General features: G+C 45.5%; 1 protein-coding gene, 1 long non-coding RNA gene and 3 other non-coding genes across 5 annotated transcripts; 1 reads left to right on the forward strand and 4 right to left on the reverse strand.

Moving 5' to 3' along the window:
* The first annotated feature begins 7,031 nt into the window (after window positions 1-7,031).
* CPOX (coproporphyrinogen oxidase) lies at window positions 7,032-16,309 on the forward strand. The gene is made up of 7 exons (XM_064644300.1): window positions 7,032-7,611; window positions 7,698-7,841; window positions 8,527-8,637; window positions 9,592-9,733; window positions 11,836-12,054; window positions 13,813-13,917; window positions 15,771-16,309. Exons 1-7 carry the CDS (start codon window positions 7,047-7,049, stop codon window positions 15,856-15,858), a joined length of 1,374 nt encoding a protein of 457 aa, XP_064500370.1. The 5' UTR covers window positions 7,032-7,046; the 3' UTR covers window positions 15,859-16,309.
* Window positions 16,310-16,337: 28 nt separating this feature from the next.
* Window positions 16,338-17,610, reverse strand: LOC135409147 (uncharacterized). Its single transcript, XR_010428035.1, has 3 exons — window positions 17,147-17,610; window positions 16,852-17,010; window positions 16,338-16,665 (listed from the first exon to the last, which is right to left on the reverse strand). It is a non-coding gene; the product is annotated as an uncharacterized LOC135409147 (long non-coding RNA).
* On the reverse strand, window positions 16,732-16,803 carry TRNAD-GUC (transfer RNA aspartic acid (anticodon GUC)). The gene has a single exon. It is a non-coding gene; the product is annotated as a tRNA-Asp (tRNA).
* Window positions 17,078-17,151, reverse strand: TRNAI-AAU (transfer RNA isoleucine (anticodon AAU)). Its single transcript has one exon. It is a non-coding gene; the product is annotated as a tRNA-Ile (tRNA).
* TRNAD-GUC (transfer RNA aspartic acid (anticodon GUC)) lies at window positions 17,535-17,606 on the reverse strand. The gene has a single exon. It is a non-coding gene; the product is annotated as a tRNA-Asp (tRNA).
* Window positions 17,611-17,898: the final 288 nt, after the last annotated feature.

The following is a 17,898-nucleotide window of genomic DNA, read 5'->3' on the forward strand; positions in this document are numbered from 1 at the left end:
CTGACACATACTTTGCACAAGGTGACAGTGGTCACCATTCAAGGAGCTAAAGGGTTAGGATTCTCCATCCTGGTGAAGAGACCTTTGGGAGACCTGATGGCATGTATAGGAAAAGTTCTTCACTGTCTCTTCAGATATTCAAGAATGAGGAGTCATCAATGATGCTAAGAGAAGCTGTGTTCTAGACAGCCCTACAGACCACCATGCTCCTTGCCTGAGGATTTTCTAGGTGCAGAAAATCCTCAACAGAGACTGAATGAGCATTTAGAAGATACCTGTTTATAGTCACTAACTAGATCAATCACACCAGGTTCAGGAAATTCCTAAAGTGAAAACATGCATAGTCTGGGAAAGTATCTGGCAGAAGTATCATCTGGCATATTGCTTTTGGATTTGGCTTGCTTTTAGTCAGGACAGATAGTTAGAACTGGTAGTTGAATATTGGCCATGGTAAAACCTGTAGTTATAACTTCTTTGAACTAACAGCATGAGGAAAGAGTATCTTGACAGCAAATAATGTACTAAACAGGCCTTACCATCAGTTTTTTGGAGGCAAGGCAGGAATAACAGCTTATTTTCTTTTCTGTAAAATTCCTGTCTGACCTTACCCCTGCAATACAGTGTAAGGGTGAGATTAAGATGGTGCAATAAGCCTAGAGTTCCACCAGGTGGTAAACTAGTCCCACAGTGCCAGGCTAAAAAGGCCTCAGCCAGGGACCATCATTAGTCCCAAACTGCCAGATTTAAAATGACCACAACACCTGTCTTGTGTACTGTCCACAGTTCTCACAATGGTCATCTTCCTTGTCAGCAAGGGTGACCATAGTATCTTTTTCCATGGAAACTGCTTTCCTGTCCTAAAGCCCCCTGTTGATTCTCCACATATGAATCATAACCCTCCCTGTCACTGTCTTCCTGCTAATCCTGTGTTGGGCAGTGGCACCAATACAGCTACTTTCTTCCCAAGATTTCTACTTCGATAACTGTAACTATTAAAAAACCCTGCTGAATACTATGTGACATTCACTTATGTGTGGCACAGAAATCTGATCAGCAAGTGCAGATTGAGAAGTTCTCTGATTTAAAAATCTTGAAAACCACAGCAAAGTCTACAAAAGAAATTTAGAACGTACTGGTGTGAAAACAATTTAGTTCAGTTGATTAAAGATGAACTAGAACCTAAAACATAGCTTTCATTGTGCCACCATGTCTTACACCAGGAAAAGTTATGGACACACAAAATACTAAGACAGCACTGCAGCTCTTGTAACCCAAGTTGCTGCAGTTACCACAGAGAAAAGTTTTAGCATCTTTCTTGCAACAGTGGGAAAGGTCTTATTTTACACCATAATAAAATGAGTAGTTCCTTCTGACACCCTTAGAATCAAGGCTTCTCGGTGGGCATTACTGAACTTAGGGAAGCATAAGCACATGATTTTAAATCTACAAATTCAAAGTTCAGTTCTGTAGTTGTACAAGAGCTTTTCAAAGACTATAAATCTCTGGAGCCCTGTAGAGCTGCAGATATGTCTCTTAAGACTTGTGAGCTAACTCAGCTTAACCATACAATATGTACCTATTATTCCAGAGAAGACAGAAGGGTGCATATTTTGGCTTCTGGATAAACTTTCATTATGGTAAACATTACATTTAGTGTGCATAAACAGCTAGAGTGGCTGCAAGAAAAAAAAAAAAGATTGTGGCAGTTGGGCAGGGGAGTAGTGTGTTTGACCTGGATCTCAGTATGAGAAAAGAATTCTCTCCAACAGATCCCTTCTGCTCGTTCTTTCCCTTTCCTTGGAAGTCTGGAAGAGAAGGTTGTGCTTTGGCTTTTTAGCCTGGATGAAGTCACATATGCAATATGTTTGCAATATGGTTTTGGAAACCTGATGTTTTATGAAGGTGGTGCTATGTAACAGTAAATCTGAAGACAGAGCTGAAGGAAGGGGACAGAGGAATTGGGAAACAGCGGACAAATCTCTCATCACTGGGAAGATGTAGTACCTGATCTGGAGTGCTAATACATTTCCAGAGGAGATTGCAAACAGCATATTTTGGAGCCTGATTGTTAGTGCAAACCTCTTTAGGAGACCCACTGTCTTTGGGCAATGCTACATTTCACTTTTTCACTTCTCTTTTATTAACTATGGAAAGGTGATCAATCATTAGAAGAAGAAAAAAGGTTTTCCTAAGGCATTGCATAACTCACCTTCCAGAAGGTAGCCTGAAGGAATTCCAGCACAGCAGCTTGTTCTGTAGCTGTCCTTTCCCTCCTTCATACACCCAGGAGAATCAATCCTGCATTAAAAAAAACCCAAAGAATAAAAGGAGGATTCTTATGAACCTGCCTCCAGACAAATTACTGAGATGACAGATGTAGAAGGGAAGGTTTTCTTCTTCCTCTTATAACCTTCACGTCGCCTACTGTTTCAGCTCAGTCACCAAAGCTTTTACTTCTCTCTCACTATAATCATACTGAGATAATAACTTAATTCAACTTGTATTGTCATGCAAAACTTTAGAGATGACCTCTGTTAAACAAGAGTGCTTGTCTAACTTTGCAAGCCCTCAAAATCTTTTTGAAGTCACAATAAATGCTTTGTGTGGTAGAGTACACTGGATGAGATTGGTTCTTTTAACTTAAGAAGTAACAGAAATGCCAACTTGATGGTGAATTTTCCTGTTCTCATCTTTTTCTTCCCATTTAGTGATAAGCAACTGCATTGATTTAGTGCTCAAAATAAAAGTATCAAACAGCCTTAGCGAAAGCATGTGCCTGTCTCAGTCTGAATCAGGCCTGATTGTGCTTTGTTACCTTAGAACATGCACTGTCTTTTGTTCTTTTGTTAACATCCTCTTTGTGCATAAATTTTCCTTTAAAAAAAAAAAAAGGAAAACCAAGGTAGACAGCACCTAAATACAAGCAGCAGAGAAGCTTCAGAGCTCTCTTAAAGTATAGGTAGGACAACAAAAATGAAGAAATAAAATTAACAATACTCTTTTCTTCATAGGAGGTCACCTTACATAAAACTGTAGATAAAAGTACAGTTCATTAAATCTTCTTGAAATCACTGTACCCCTGCAACCTGCTCTAGAATCACATTTGCATCAGTAGAGGTTTTGGCTACAAAGCAAATCTAAATCACTTCATTGTCATTGGAAACAAAACCTACCACAAGATCCTCGCTACACATACAGGTATGAAAATGGAGAGATACAATATTCAAATGGAGAGATACAATATTCAAAGTCATTTCACCGTACAAATTTTCAGTCAGACTTTAAAAACTGACATAGAGATTTCAAGGGAGGTCAAGACCTTGGAATTTCACCTAGCACACTAAAAGCTCAAGGTACAATTCCTCAGATTCAATTCTTGTTCAGTTAAGTGCAGGAAGGAATTCCATGCTTTTCTTTTTGGCTCTGAGTGCTTTTTTCCTCTTCCTTTATTTCCACAGACAGGCCTACCCTTCATACCTACACCATGCACTGCAAATGCAGATCAAAATGCAAGATATCATTTTCTTGCCTCATATCACTGTTGAGCATCTCACACACATCAGTACATGCTCCTATTCTCAGTACTTTAAAGAGAAGTAACCAGAAATAATGTGGTGAAGCACCACATTGAGTTCAAAGAGTGAAAAACGTGGCTTGAACTACTCTCTACAATGCTACTTTTCACCTGCCAGCACAATTTGGTTGTACACATATAAACAGGGCTACAAAAACAATCTCCTATGCATGGTGCCATTTTTGATGCACTGTCTGCTTATTGCACCTTCTCCACTGCTGCAAAGTGAAAGTACATGGCATTTGGCTGAAGTTTCCATCTTAAGGTGCTGTTATAGAAGAGGTCCTCACAAGGAGCTAATGTGAGAGGCTTCAGCACAGAAACAGTAGGAGTGTCTTACACTCCTCCTCACCTCCACCAGTGAGTGTAGCCTGACTAGGCTGTAAAGAAGTTGTGCTTCAGCAGCAAGAGTAAGACACTGATCTGACAACTTGTTTGCAGCAAAGGAAATTCTCACAAGATATGAGAAAAAATTCTTCCCAGGGAGAGTGGTGGAGTGCTGAGGCAGGAGCCCAGAAAAAAACGAGGAAAGAGGTTTCCTAAATGCAGCTGGACAAGGAAAGTCTTGTGCAACCTCATCCAGCCTGGGAACTGTGAACCCTTGGGGTTGGACTACAGACCTCCAGAGGTCCCACCCAGCTGAATTACCAGATGTTATCAATCAAAGCTTGCATTCAGTCTAATACAGAAAAAACCTACCAACACACTAAATCAGCATGAATGTGTTTTACATGTCTTGGCCTCAGCATTTATTTATTTTTTTCATTTCCATAGCATCTAAGAACCACAGTCAAAGAGCAGAGCTTTACTACAGTAAGTAGCAGAAGTACACAATGACCACTATCATGAAAGTGTTTTGATAAATCCACTAGATGCAATTCAAGAAGAAACTGAGCTATCACAGCCGCCAGCCCTGGATAAAGAATGGTTGAAAGACCTGCTTAGAGCAGCCAAAGCTCCTAAGATCATGGTGCCTTTCTCCCTCAGCCACAGATCTCTTCTGCAAATAACAACACATTCCTTCCTTCACTCCTACCTCCAGTGGGTCAGGTTTCCTGGCTCATCAGGGATCCTGTCCTCCAGATGTTGGCAGAAGAGAGCACAACTCAGAGATCTTCCATTCCTCCTTGCAGCACTTCAGCAGCTTCGCATCATCCTCTGCTGCCAAAGAGCAGAATCAGATCAGAAATGAGAAAACAGACTGAGCCTTCAAGCAAACATTATCGCTTTATACAGACAGACACTCCCCCCAGTTACCCTACAATGAAAAGAGGCAGATAACGAAGCCCTGATCTGCAACAGGGATCAATCTCCATGCCTTCCACAGAGCCACTTTTGAAACTGACCTACTCTTGGGTACTACAGGTGCAAATCAGTCCTGAAATGCCAGAAGCTCACTGTGTCCAAGGAATAGTCCCATACCAGAGTACAAACCTTGCAGGCCTGGGCCTTTTTATGCAGTACCTTTCAACATCTGGCTCTACATAGCCCTTTTCTTTATTATTCTGAATTCTTATTTTCACATAATTACAGAATGGGTCAGGTTGGAAGGGACCACTGTGGGTCATCTGGTCCAACCTCCCTGCTCATGCAGGGTCATCCTAGAGCAGCACATTGCAGAGGATTGCTTCCAGATTGTTCTTGAATATCTCCAGTGAGCGAGACTCCACAGCCCCTCAGGGCAACCTGGTCTAGTGTGCAGGCACCCACACAGTAAAGAAGCTCTTCCTCATGTTCAAGTGGAACTTCCTGGGCATCAGTTTCTGCCCATTGCCTCTTGTCCTGTTGCTTGGCACCACTGAGAAGAGCCTGGCTCCATCCTCTTGGAACCGTCTCTTTAGATATTTATACACATTAATGAGGTCCCCTCTCAGCCATTTCTTCTTGACGCTGAACAGACCCACCCCCCTCAGCCTTTCCTCCTAAGAGAGATGCTGCAGTCCCTTAATAATTTTTGTCACCTGTTGCTTCTCCAGCAGATGTCAGGGTAGTTAAAGTCCCCCACCAGGACCAGGGCCTGTGACTGTGAGGCTGCTTCAAGCTGCCTGTAGAAGGCCTCTTCAACTTCCTCCTCCTGACCAGGAGGCCTGTAGCAAACACCCAATGATGTCACCCTTACTAGTCTGCCCCTTTACTCTAACCCATAAGCTCTTGCTCACTGTCCACCTCAAGACAGAGCTCAATATATTCCAAGTGTCACATAGAGGGCAACTCCACCACTGCAACTGCCTGGTCTGCCTCCCCTAAAGAGTGTGTAGCCTTTCATGACAACATTTCAATCATGCAAGCTATCCCACCATATCTCTGTAATCACAATGAGATCAAAGCCCTATGACTGCACACATATCTCTAGTTCCTCTATTTTATTAGGAAAGAAAACATGTTTCAACTTTAGAGAAAACAAAGAAGGTATAAGCATGTGCCCTCTAAGATCCATGGGGAATATTCCCTTTCCACTAAACTGGTGGTCCCATGAAGTAGTCAGGTTCTAAAATCTGTGAGTTTCTAAATTTCTAAAACCAGCAATGCCACACACAGGAGAGCAATTCCACATGGTTCACAGGATAGCTTAATAAAATATATCTCTGCCCCTATTCCAGCCATGCCTGGCCCTGTACAAGCCTTTACTCACACAGTGACTATGCAGCCCCAAGTAGCTGCAGCGATCCTACCGAGTTATTTGAAAGCAGTACGCAGAAATGTTTCACGGGCACAAACACAGCATAACCTGCTCTCCCAAAGCCACGCTGGGCGGGCTGCAGTACCTCAGCACTCTCTCTACAGGTGCCTCTCCCTGCCACAGCATCCACACGGCGCAGGCAGCCCAGCTCCGGGGGCACCCAGCCGGGATGGTTACAGGGCACTTGCACTGCCCCATGGCACCCAGTGAGGGCAGGCTACCCTGTACAGACACGTATGAGCCAGCAGTGTGCCCAGGCGGCCAAGAAGGCAAATGGCATCTTGGCCTGTATGAGAAGTAGTGTGGCCAGCAGGACAGTGATTCTTCTCCTCTACCGTGCATTGGTGAGGCTGCACCTTGAATACCGTGGCAATTTCCGGGCCCCTCAATTCAGGAAAGGTGCTCAATTGAGGTGCTGGAGCAGGTCGAAAGAAGGGCAACAAAGCTGGTGAAGGGGCTGGAATGCAATTTTTATGAGGAGCAGCTGAGGGAACTGGGATTGTTAGGCTTGTGGAGGCTCAGGGGGGACCTTATCACTCTCTACAACTGCTTGCAAGGAGGTTGTAGCCAGGTAGGGGTCGGCCTCTTCTCCCAGGCAACGAGTTACAGAACAAGAGGACATAGTCTTAAGCTGTACCAGGGGAGCTTCAGGTTGGACATTAGAAAGAATTTCTTCACAGAAAGGGTGATTGGGCATTGGAATGGCCTGCCCAGGGAGGTGGTGAACTCACCGTCCCTGGAGGTGTTTAAGGTAAGACTGGATGTGGCACTTACTGCCACGGTCTAGTCGACATGGTGGTGTTGGGTCATAGGTTGTACTCGATGATCTCAGAGGTCTTTTCCCACGTAATCGACTCCCTACACAGACAGGGCGCGCAGCCTCTCCCCGCCCCGCCCCGCCCCGCCCCGGCCCCCGTCCCGCCCCGTCCCGGCCGTGCGGTGCCGGTGCCGGTCATGGCGGCGGCAGCGCGGCTGTTCCGCGGGGCTGTCCGGGGCCCGTCCACCCTTGTTCTTGCCCGGGCGCTGAGCTCCGCGCCGCCGGGGCCGGCGGGCCGGGGAGGGCGGCGGGCCGCGCTGGCGGCCGCGGGGGCGCTGGGCGGGCTCGGGCTGGCGCTGGGGCTGTGGCGGCGGCAGACCGCGCTGGCGGCGTCCCGGGAGGACGAGGAGGACAAGGAGCTGCGGCAGCGGTTCATGGCGCCGCCCGTGAGCGGGCTGCGAGAGCTGCGGCGGCGGCGGCGGGAGCTGCGGAGCCGCATGGAGCTGCTCATCATGGAGACGCAGGCGGAGGTGTGCCGCGCCCTGGCCGCGCTGGACCCCGGCGCCTCCTTCTCCGTCGACACCTGGGAGAGGAAGGAAGGTACGGGGAAAGCCGCGGGGGACGCCGCGGGCACCGGCACCCCGGGCTCGGTCACCCCGCGGTGACCCTGCCCCTGGCCTTGGCAGGCGGAGGCGGCATCAGCTGCGTCCTGCAGGACGGCGAGGTCTTCGAGAAGGCGGGCGTGAATGTGTCCGTCGTGTCCGGGCTCCTGTCCGAGGAGGCAGCGCGGCAGATGCGGAGCAGGGGGAAGTCTCTGAAGGCCAAGGACGGTAAGGTGTCCGGCCGGGAGGTGGGGTAGGGAACCGGGACACGTTCACCTGAGTATTCCCGTGCGGGACTCTCAGCAGTCTGGCCTTTGAGCAGAACCTGAGGAAGGCCAGACTGATCAAAGCTCGAAGGGTTTCATTTGTATCAAGGTGATTTCTAAACAGTAAGCCTGACAGGTGGACTTTCGTATCCCTAAAAAGCCATGTATCAGAGTGCTTCTCCCTCCGTCTCGCTGCTTTAAGGAATGTATTATAGGCACGGGTGATTTCTCAATAATGACACTGTAGCTTAATAGTGAAACAGTGCAGGAGTTATGTACCAAAGAGGTGAAGGGAGGGAACCAACACCACCTGAAGGGTAAAGAGCACTCAACCCATGTTTGTGTAGCAAAGGGCAGTTGTGAGGACTGGGGGTGGTTGAAACCCTTAGCAGTGCCTTATGTTTTAAATGGTCTTCATTTAATGGGTTCTCTAACATGTTGCTGCATTTTAGGACTAATACCAAAAAAAGGTGCACAGAAGAGCGTGAATGAGAAGTGAATTGCACATTTACTAATAACTATGGTGATCCAACATGAGAAATTTTCCTGTCACGAAACCTAAGGAAAAATAGCGATGTTCCTTAAATGATAGTAAATGAAGTTTCTTGAAAAACTAAAGGGCTTTCTTGGTGCATCTCTTTATCTAGGGAAGCTGCCTTTTTGCGCCATGGGTGTGAGCTCCGTTATCCATCCAAAGAACCCTCATGTTCCAACCATGCACTTCAACTACAGATACTTTGAAATCGAAGAAGCAGATGGTAAGAATTTTAATCCAATGAAGCATGTATGAAATGTATGACTTCACATGAAGGAAGCGTGAATGCATGGCTAGGGTAAGAGGTTAAGAACCAGTCCAGGTTTGTTCCCAGCTGTGCCAATAATCTGTTGTTTAGCACTGGATCTCCTTATCTCTGGCCTTTGTGCATTTGTAAAATGAGCGTAACGAGTGCATGTGGTAGAGTAAAAGGGGTTTGCTTTTTGTAGAGTATACCAGGGGTTTCAGATCGAAGTTAAAAATGTAGGAGGCTGTAAATAAATGTGAAATACATTCAGAGCAGCAATCCTAGAATTTAGAAGAAGAAATGTTTGTGAAGGGCTGATAAACATTCTGGTCATGATGTGCCTTTGTCTCAGCAGCTGGAAGGACGTACTGTCAGAAACACTGCTCACTTAACTGCATTGTGCCTTATTTCCCCAACTTTCTGCAACTTGGCACTGTCAGAAATGGGACCCTTGTCTAGGTGGTCAAACACTGAAGGGCCATCTGTATCTTGTGACAGTGTATGTACTGTCAGAAGCTCAAAGAGAGTTTTCTTTCAGTTGTTTTGCCACAGCATTATGGATCATTTCTAGCCAGTTACTTCCCTGGATGTAATAATGATGTTCCCTTTCTTTGGCACACAGTAAAATGTTTCTGCATTCTTGAATAAGAGTTGCCAGCCCATCTTGTGAAACTGATATTCTGTAGTCAGGATCAGTGGTCCAAAATACTGAATGAATGGTTTTAACTGCTTTGAAATTTCTTTCATGTTTTCCTGAAGTCACTGGAAATGGAAGTTCACTACCTTGAAGTCAAATTTTTCATGACTGAGGTTTAGGGGCACCACTGAATAATGATTTTGTTTTGTATTTTAAAAGTAGTTGTTAATGCTGCGTGAACCTTGCTGTTTAGAAGTGTAAAAGAAAAATGTTGCTGCTTTCCTTTCTTATAGGAACTAAGCAGTGGTGGTTTGGTGGTGGGACTGATCTCACTCCAACTTACCTGAATGAAGAGGATGCTGTTCATTTTCACAAGACTCTGAAAGAAGCCTGTGACAAGCATGACCTGAAGCTGTATCCCAAGTACAAGAAATGGTATGTGGGGAGAGATGCACTTGGGGGGGAGTAGAAAGCAGCACTAGATGTTGCCAGTTAAGTGTACTCTAAGAACTGTAGGTTCTGCTGCCTTTTAAAAAGTATCAGCAAACCCTAAGAAAAATTAGCGGAAGTGTACTGGGACAAAATGTAGTCTGAAGAAATCTCTTATTTACAGAAGCCTGTCAGCCCTTTCAAATTAGGGGGCTGACAACTAGGATCGTAAGTCTATAGCCCAAATAAAAACCAGGCTGACTCTACAAGAGTGGTTGTAAGCCACAGACTTCACTAGGCAACTTAAAAATACCTTTTAACCTCTAGTGTTAAACTAGGACAAGATTTTTTCCCCATGGACTTGCACAAATCGTGCTTACAGTGAGCTCATGGTAAATGTGCATGATTCAGTGTGAGCTCTTGGGCCAGCGTTGTGGTTCTGAAAATCCCACTCAGATTTTTCTGTCTTCACTCTGACCATCATGGCCTGTTTTGTTTTTCTGTTTTTTTCCAGGTAAGTAAAGGAGATTGTCCTTAATGTAGAAGCTTCATAATTTAGATGAAGCTGTAGTTTTTTCCCCGGTGAAAAATTCACTGTGAGTTCAACAGCATATTCTCTAAGATGCAAACTTTGAATGTTCTTCTTGAGCTAAGAGATACAAGTGATCTGATCCTTCACTAGTAAGTGGAGGCTTGCTGCTCTATGCCTGATAATCCTATCTGCCACAGGCTGTGGTATCCAGGAAGGAGGGGATACCCTTTTGTAAGGCACTAGGTCTCGTCTGAGGACAGGAGATAAAGTGGGTGTTATAGTTTGGGTGGCAACCACTTAATAAGGAGATACAACTTAGAGCCTTGAGATTACAGTCTTGTTCTCTGAGGAGTTTTTGCATGGTAGTTCAGAGTATGTGCCTCAATGGTCAGGTCGTTTGCAGCCTAAGTAGGCAGCTGTGGGAGGGGGGGTCAGAGACCTTTTCCCACCTTTCTCAAAGATAAAACCTATTGTTACATTTACCACATTGTCTTCCTGATCTAGGTTTAAGACTTTTGCATTTCTCACTCAGCCTTTTTACTTAACTCTTCCTGCTGCCATTAAATAAAAAAGCTGATCATCACAGTGAATAAAAAAATAACTTACGTTATCAGTTACATCTCCATGTCTCTTCTGCTTTGGCCATGCCATATATATTGCTTGAGAACAATTGAGGATGGACACATGTATGGAAAACTAGTTCTAAAAGGCGGCAAGGTGTTCTTAATGTTGATGGTTTCTGCTTCCTATTTTCTTTCCATTTCTTTTCTATGTGAACACTTTCAGGACATGACTGCCCAATAAAGCAACTATAAGCAAGACAGGGTGTGGATACAATGAATCATTTCTATATAGTAACTGCCAGCTACATACCCCCTGTAAATACAAAAGAGATTAATTGCCTTTCTATTGTAGAATAAACTGCTTTTACACATTTATAAACTTGAACATAAGCCATGAAAAGCCACTGCTATGATGACTCAATCTTACAAGTTTTAACTATTAAAAAGCCTTTTTCCAAGGAAGGCTGCCATGACGCTTTCTTATCTGGTTTTAGGTTTTTAGATTCCTTTTGTTTTGATGAAGAAAATCAATTCTTTTACTAGAATGGCAAAAATAATAAAGAAATTCTCTTCCATGTCTGAATTAAACTGAAAGCTGTACAAATAATTTGGGATCTGCATATAATGCTGGGAATGAAATCTAGCAAGAGCTCTTAGGGCGAAGTTTTGAGATCAGGTGACCCTGTTCTGAGTAGGTAGGGGATATGGATTGGATCACTCCATGTGGATGCAGCTGCCATGGTGTTTGAGTGTTACTGTTCAGTGACTGTGTGGTGACATGTAGCTTTGCAGAGACCGTCTAATCAGAGCTTTACTGCAAGTGACACAGGAGTGCTTTCCAGAGGGTGCTGCACCATCCTGGCTCTCGGTAGTCAGTAAAACAGTGGGGCACTGGGCAATGCAGGAACTGACTTCTGGTCAGTGCTAGTCCTGTGCCACATAGCTGTTTGGAGTCCTGTTCATTGCTTTGAATACTGTGGACCATATTAATAAATATCTGGTACTTCTTCTAGGTGTGATGACTACTTCTATATCAAGCACCGTGGCGAGCGAAGAGGGATTGGAGGCATATTCTTTGACGACGTGGACTCTCCCTCCAAGGAGGAAGTGTTCCAGTTTGTGAAGAGTTGTGCCAAAGCTGTTGTGCCTTGTTACATTCCCATTGTGAAAAAGCACCGCCATGACTCCTTCACGCCAGAGGAAAAGCTATGGCAGCAGCTTCGGAGAGGACGGTGAGTACTGAAGGAGCTAAAGAATACACAGGAGGTGGATTATGCTGGCAAGAAAAAAACTGAGCTAGTTCTTTATGGTTACAGGTTAATGTCCTGTGGTAGTGTGGGCTAAAAAAGCTCATCAGAGAATTTCAACATTTTTGTGCACAGAACTAATTTTGAAATCCAATGCTAAGTTGCCAAAAGGGGTGTAAAGAAGGTAGTAGCACACTCTTATCTGTATTTCCCACCTTCTCATGTTAGAATACAAGCAACACAAACAAAATGCCACAGTTTCTCTCCAGCTCTTTCAAAAACCAAGAGAAGCTGCTGCTGTGCAACAGGCAAAGGGGTATGGGTTTGCTTGGTGTCCTGAATCCAGCCCTCTCCTGCAGCCCAATCATATGGGATATAGGACTACCCTTGTCACATGAGGAGCCTGAGGGTGAGGGAATTGTGCTTCCTATTCAGTAATGAAACAAAACTTCACAAAGTCAAGAAGTAACTGTGCTCAAGTACCTTCACCTTCTTACATACATATTTGTTCCATCTGATCTTGGCATTGAAATGAGGATTCCTGTAAAGGAGTAAAGATACAGAGGGTTGGGTTTTTTTATTCTGGCGTGGTCCAAAGTTGCTGTAACTTAAAAGACTTTGGAGGATGCTTCTAATGTGACCAACTGTTAATGTTGCAAAAGCTTAAGTACACTGGTCAATACAGTTGTACTCCGTTCCCTGTATCCTGTGATTGTGTAAGCACATGGAAAAATGAGAACACACATGCTTTGTGCAGAAGTAGGGTCTTCAGTTTCTGTCTCTTCTGCAGAGAAATCTGTGATACTGGCATGGAAAGAGTATAAGCATTTAAGTTTAGATCACTGGCCTGCAGACATTAGTCAGATAAGCAAGTGTCCTTAATTTGGTGGGACTGTTCCTGGGAACGTGGGGCTTCCAGGATCCAGTCTGTGGATGGGATTTAGCAAACTTGCTAAGTTTATAAGGGGGAACACTTCTTTAAGCTGCAGCCAGAACCAGCTCTTGAGGCCTGCCTATTTCCCTGTGTCTGTTTGCAGGTTGTTTGGCTAGGTAAAGCTTTCCATTTTTGCAGATAGGTAAGAACTCTTCCCTTCCTGTATCTCTGTTAAATACTAACATGTCTGTACTAGCTACTAAGATAATGCCTGATGAATTGTCACTGCTCTGTTCCTATACTGTGGGCAGAAAAGTGGTATATTTTGATATTACAAATCCCAGCCAGACTCTGAAGCTGTTTGACTTCTGCTTCTTTCCAGATCTCCCCAAGAAACAAAAAATACTGTTCAGACCTTACTGCTTATGTGTCCTTCAGCATGGAGGACTGCACAGTAGAATTCTTTCTCGGGTTATTCTCAGTTCCTTTAAGGCCCCTCTTTATGTCTGATGCCACCACACAAAAGAGAAAACCAAGGTAAACACGGTGTCGAGCTTGTCAGCAGGGTTGAGGCCTGGGAGAAGCATAGCACAGTACAGCAGCCTGCAGAATGCTCTCCTTTGAACAGTTTGTCTGCTCTAGTCTGTTTGCCAAGGTCACTACTCCCTGTGCTTTGTGGAGTGGAAAGGTGATAATTGCATTCCTGCAGAGGATGCTGAAGAACAGTTCACTCCAAAACAGGGTTCATTCTGACACCCAACACAGCAGAAAGATAGGCTGGTTTTGTTTGATATCTGCTAGTTGAAGAAGGCACAACCAACGTTTGCTAATAAACTTGTTTTTTCTTTGCATCTCTTCACTCCCCGTAGGTATGTAGAGTTCAACTTGGTTTATGACAGAGGTACAAAGTTTGGCCTCCTGACACCAGGATCAAGGATTGAAAGCATTCTTATGTCTCTGCCCCTGACTGCAAGGTAAGGGTGTAGCTATGTGGGACTGCAGGTAGGTTACTGTTCTTATTAAAATAGTTAATAGGATTAAATCAAAGGTCTGTCGTGGTGTCCCATCATGCCTGATACAAGAACTGCCCAAATACATGCAGATGCTTCTCTGATCTCCTACACTCAGCTAGTTGCCAGTAGTGTGTGGCTGAGATATTTTCTGACAAAAAAAATGGATGGTTTTTCTGCTTAGTACCTCTTGATAGATTTTTCTCTCCTTGCTCCATGGATTTTTGTTTAGTAGCTCTTTGAAATCATGTGAGATTCTGGCAGTCCTGACAAACGTGTGACAAGGAGCTTCATAGTTTAACTGTGTGTTGTATGAAAAAGTGCCTCTTCGTTTTCTGCTTGCCTCTGATGGCTTCGTTTGATTTTTCACTGAGTAAGATGATTTTCTTGCTGTTGTGTTTCTCCATAACTGTTCTTATTTTACAAACTTCTGTTTTTTCATTGCCAGTTTTCCAGGCTAACGATTCCTGGTATTTTTAGTCTTTGTACAGTCACTGTTCCATCCTTTTGATCACATTTGCCACTTTCTCTAGGCTTAAGTTTTCTGTGCCCTTTCTGAACTAGGGATAAGGAACCAACACCATAAGATACATATGTGTATCCAAGATCATACAGTGGCATAATGAAGTTTTAATTCATTATTCCTTTCATAATCCTAGTATTCTGTTTGCTGGTTTTGACTGCTGCTCAGCATTAAGCTGGCTTTTTCACAGAACTGTTACAATGCGAGAGTCTTTTCTGGGCAATACAATTGAACTCAAATTTAACTCAATCCCTTTACAGCTTTTTCTGTGTCCATCACTTCACACCAATCAACAGTGAATTTCACCTGCCATTTTATTGCTCTGTTGCTTGGCTTAATACTAACTGTTTTCAACACTTTTTTTGTTTTAACCCATCTTGCTTACTCTTGCAATATCAGGAAATTCAGTCACTTACTGTTTACCCCCATTTTCAGGTTGCTTTTAGGTAACACTGAGTAGCACAGACCCTATCATGAATTCCGTAAAGTTTACTAGTGACCTCCTTCCGCCTCCTTCCTCCCTTTGCCTGCTGCCCCTTAACCATGAAGGCAGTCCTGTTCTCACCATATACCTTCATCCCACTGCCAACACTACATGAGTCCCTGACCTGGTGGTGTAGCACACTCCTATCTTCTGATTTCGTTTCTAGGATGATCTGGTTTTGCTTGTTTTCATCAGTGTAAATAGCTTGCTTCACAGCATGAATGGTTCCTTCCTGGGGAAAAAATGGAAAGAGGATGTACCCATCTCTGACTGCTGATGCTTTCTCTGTCACACCTCTTTTAACTGCCTTTTCAATAAAAAAGTTATCTTTCATCACCTTTGTTTTTAAAACCAAGATTCAACAAGGACTTGTAGAGCTTCCAGTCCATATTCTGGAAAACCTAAATCTTGTGTCCTCACTGTGAAAATTCTATGGGTTCCTTTTCTACTCATCTTCCTTGTGATGTTAGTGTGTCACAAGAGACTGCTAGAAGATTTTTGCAAATCAACCTGCATGCATTTTGGGGCACGGGGGCATTGCTCTTCCCTTTTTCCTTTTTCTTCCAGCTTTTTCAGAAGTTGGTAAAAAGATGAAGCTAACGTTTTCCTGTGTACCCCGGTGTTGATAGTATTTGTTTTTACTGAACTTATTGTTTTTACTGAACTTACATATCTGTCTCCTGAGCTGAGTATCAACTGCGTATTTAGCTTTGCATGCCCAAAAAAGGCAACTCCAGTCCAAACACTGCCTGGTCCGGGAGAGGTGGCAGCCAGCTGGGCAGTCTGAGTGAGTTTCCCCTCTCCCTGCAGGTGGGAGTACATGCACACCCCGCCAGAGAGCTCCAAAGAAGCAGAAATCCTGGAGGTTCTGCGAAATCCCAAAGACTGGGTGCACTGACACGGATCATGAAGAAGATGGATTGCTCACACTGAGCCATTTGAGAGAATGGGAACGCCTGCGAACCAGTTCATTGGCACTGCTGTTGCATGGCGTTTCATTGTGTCTATTTATATCTTGCCTGGTGCCTTAATTATGCTGTAGACTTGTTACAACTTGCAAATACGTGAACTCACTCTCTTCGATTGATGGGCTAATATTGTCCCCCCCTGTTGCTGTTGCCTTGTGAAGGACTGGTGATGGCCTCACAGGGCTACTGTGCATGTTTTAGGACTTTCTCAACTCATGTGATTGACTGCAAAATGGCAGATTACTGTGAAGTGTTCTCCCAGTGAAATGAAAGCATTATCTGTGCCTAAATAGCACTGCTTACCCTTAGAAAATGTTTGGATGCTTAAACACATTTTTGTAAAGAATAAAGGGAATATTTGATATGATTTTAAACCTTAAACTCTGCTTTCGGGAAGTTGTGGAAAAGGTGGTACTTAATCACATGTATTTTGATGCTGCAGTAGCATGACTTGGCTGATCAGTATCTGGGAGAATCCGGGTTGGGGCACCATGTTACCTGAGGAGAGGGGAAGGCTGGCTGTCCATTTGAGGAGAAAATCTTTCAGCATTGAGCATGTCAGCTGTGGTCACGACAGGATAACACCCCTGCCTCAGGCCAGCTCATTTGCCGAGGAGGTCAGAGATGGATCAGGTGTTGCCCGTTGCCCCCAGGGTCTCTAAATAGCACTTCACACTGTTCCCAGCCCCGGAACGATTGTTCTTTTGACTCTCGGCACAAACCCAGTCGAGGAACGTCTAGGGAAAAGCAAAGGGACACCGAGTCTCATTTCCCCTTGCCTGAGGAAAAAACGACAGCTCCACCTCCCCGTCGGGGAATCGAACCCCGGTCTCCCGCGTGACAGGCGGGGATACTAACCACTATACTAACGAGGAGCGGGATGCCCGGAATTCCCCTTCCGCCAGCACGGCCTACGACCTCACCTGTCGCGGGTTCCTGAGCTGCGGGTGCCGGCTGTCCCTGCGCCCGGGCGGCGTGGGGACATGTCCCGCGCCGAATCAAGGTCGCTGTCGCCGCCCGATCGCCCAAGTCAAGCTTCCCGCCGGGGGCCACCGCGTTCACTTCCGTGTTACCATCCGCCACTAAAATAAAATTAAGTAGTAGTCTGCTAAATCGGCCATCTCCTCACCTTCAGGGGAGAAAAAGGAATGGCCCGTACGGGGATCGAACCCGCGACCTTGGCGTTATTAGCACCACGCTCTAACCAACTGAGCTAACCGGCCCTCGTGAATCCCTTCTGGGTGCGCGCACCTGAGGCGCTACTACGGACACGGCGCGGGTGGAATTCCTGCCGGGACCGGATCCGCGGCGCTACTACCGCCGCTCTCGTTAAACTCCGCGTCGGCGGGTAATGCCAGGGAGCCGCGGCAGAGCAGCACGGGCATTAATCGGGGCGACGAGTGTTGCTAAAAAAAAGGAGACTTCAAACCCTTTCGTTTCTCTCCCTCCTCCAGTCCGCGGCCGCACCCCCCGCACGGACACGAACCTCCCGGCGCGGGGGAAGCCCCACCGAAAAGAGCCGCCTCCCTCCTTCCCTCCCTCGCGCGCCGCGGGACCGGGTCCGGAGGAGGCAGGAGCGGTCCCGGGGGATAAAAGGCGATGTCACCTCCCCGTCGGGGAATCGAACCCCGGTCTCCCGCGTGACAGGCGGGGATACTCACCACTATACTAACGAGGAGCGCGGTAGTGGGTTTGCCCCCCCAACGCGAGACAAGAGCCACCTGCGCCACCCCGCACCTTGTGGGACCCCTGCCCGTCCCCGGCGCCCCAAGGCCTTCCCTAAAATTGCAATAACGAATCACAAGGAAAATGCTGCACCAAGGAAGGACACGCGCGTTTCCTAAACCTATGGGGAGCCCTGTTTTCTACTGTGGTGAAACCACCTGTTCCCAGAGGAAAGTGAACCCCTCCTCAGGTGTTAAGTCAATTGGACAACCTGTAAAATCAAGACATTAAATTAAAAAAAGTAG

This window comes from Pseudopipra pipra, chromosome 2 (genome assembly GCF_036250125.1).
Source record: "Pseudopipra pipra isolate bDixPip1 chromosome 2, bDixPip1.hap1, whole genome shotgun sequence".
NCBI lineage: Eukaryota > Metazoa > Chordata > Aves > Passeriformes > Pipridae > Pseudopipra > Pseudopipra pipra.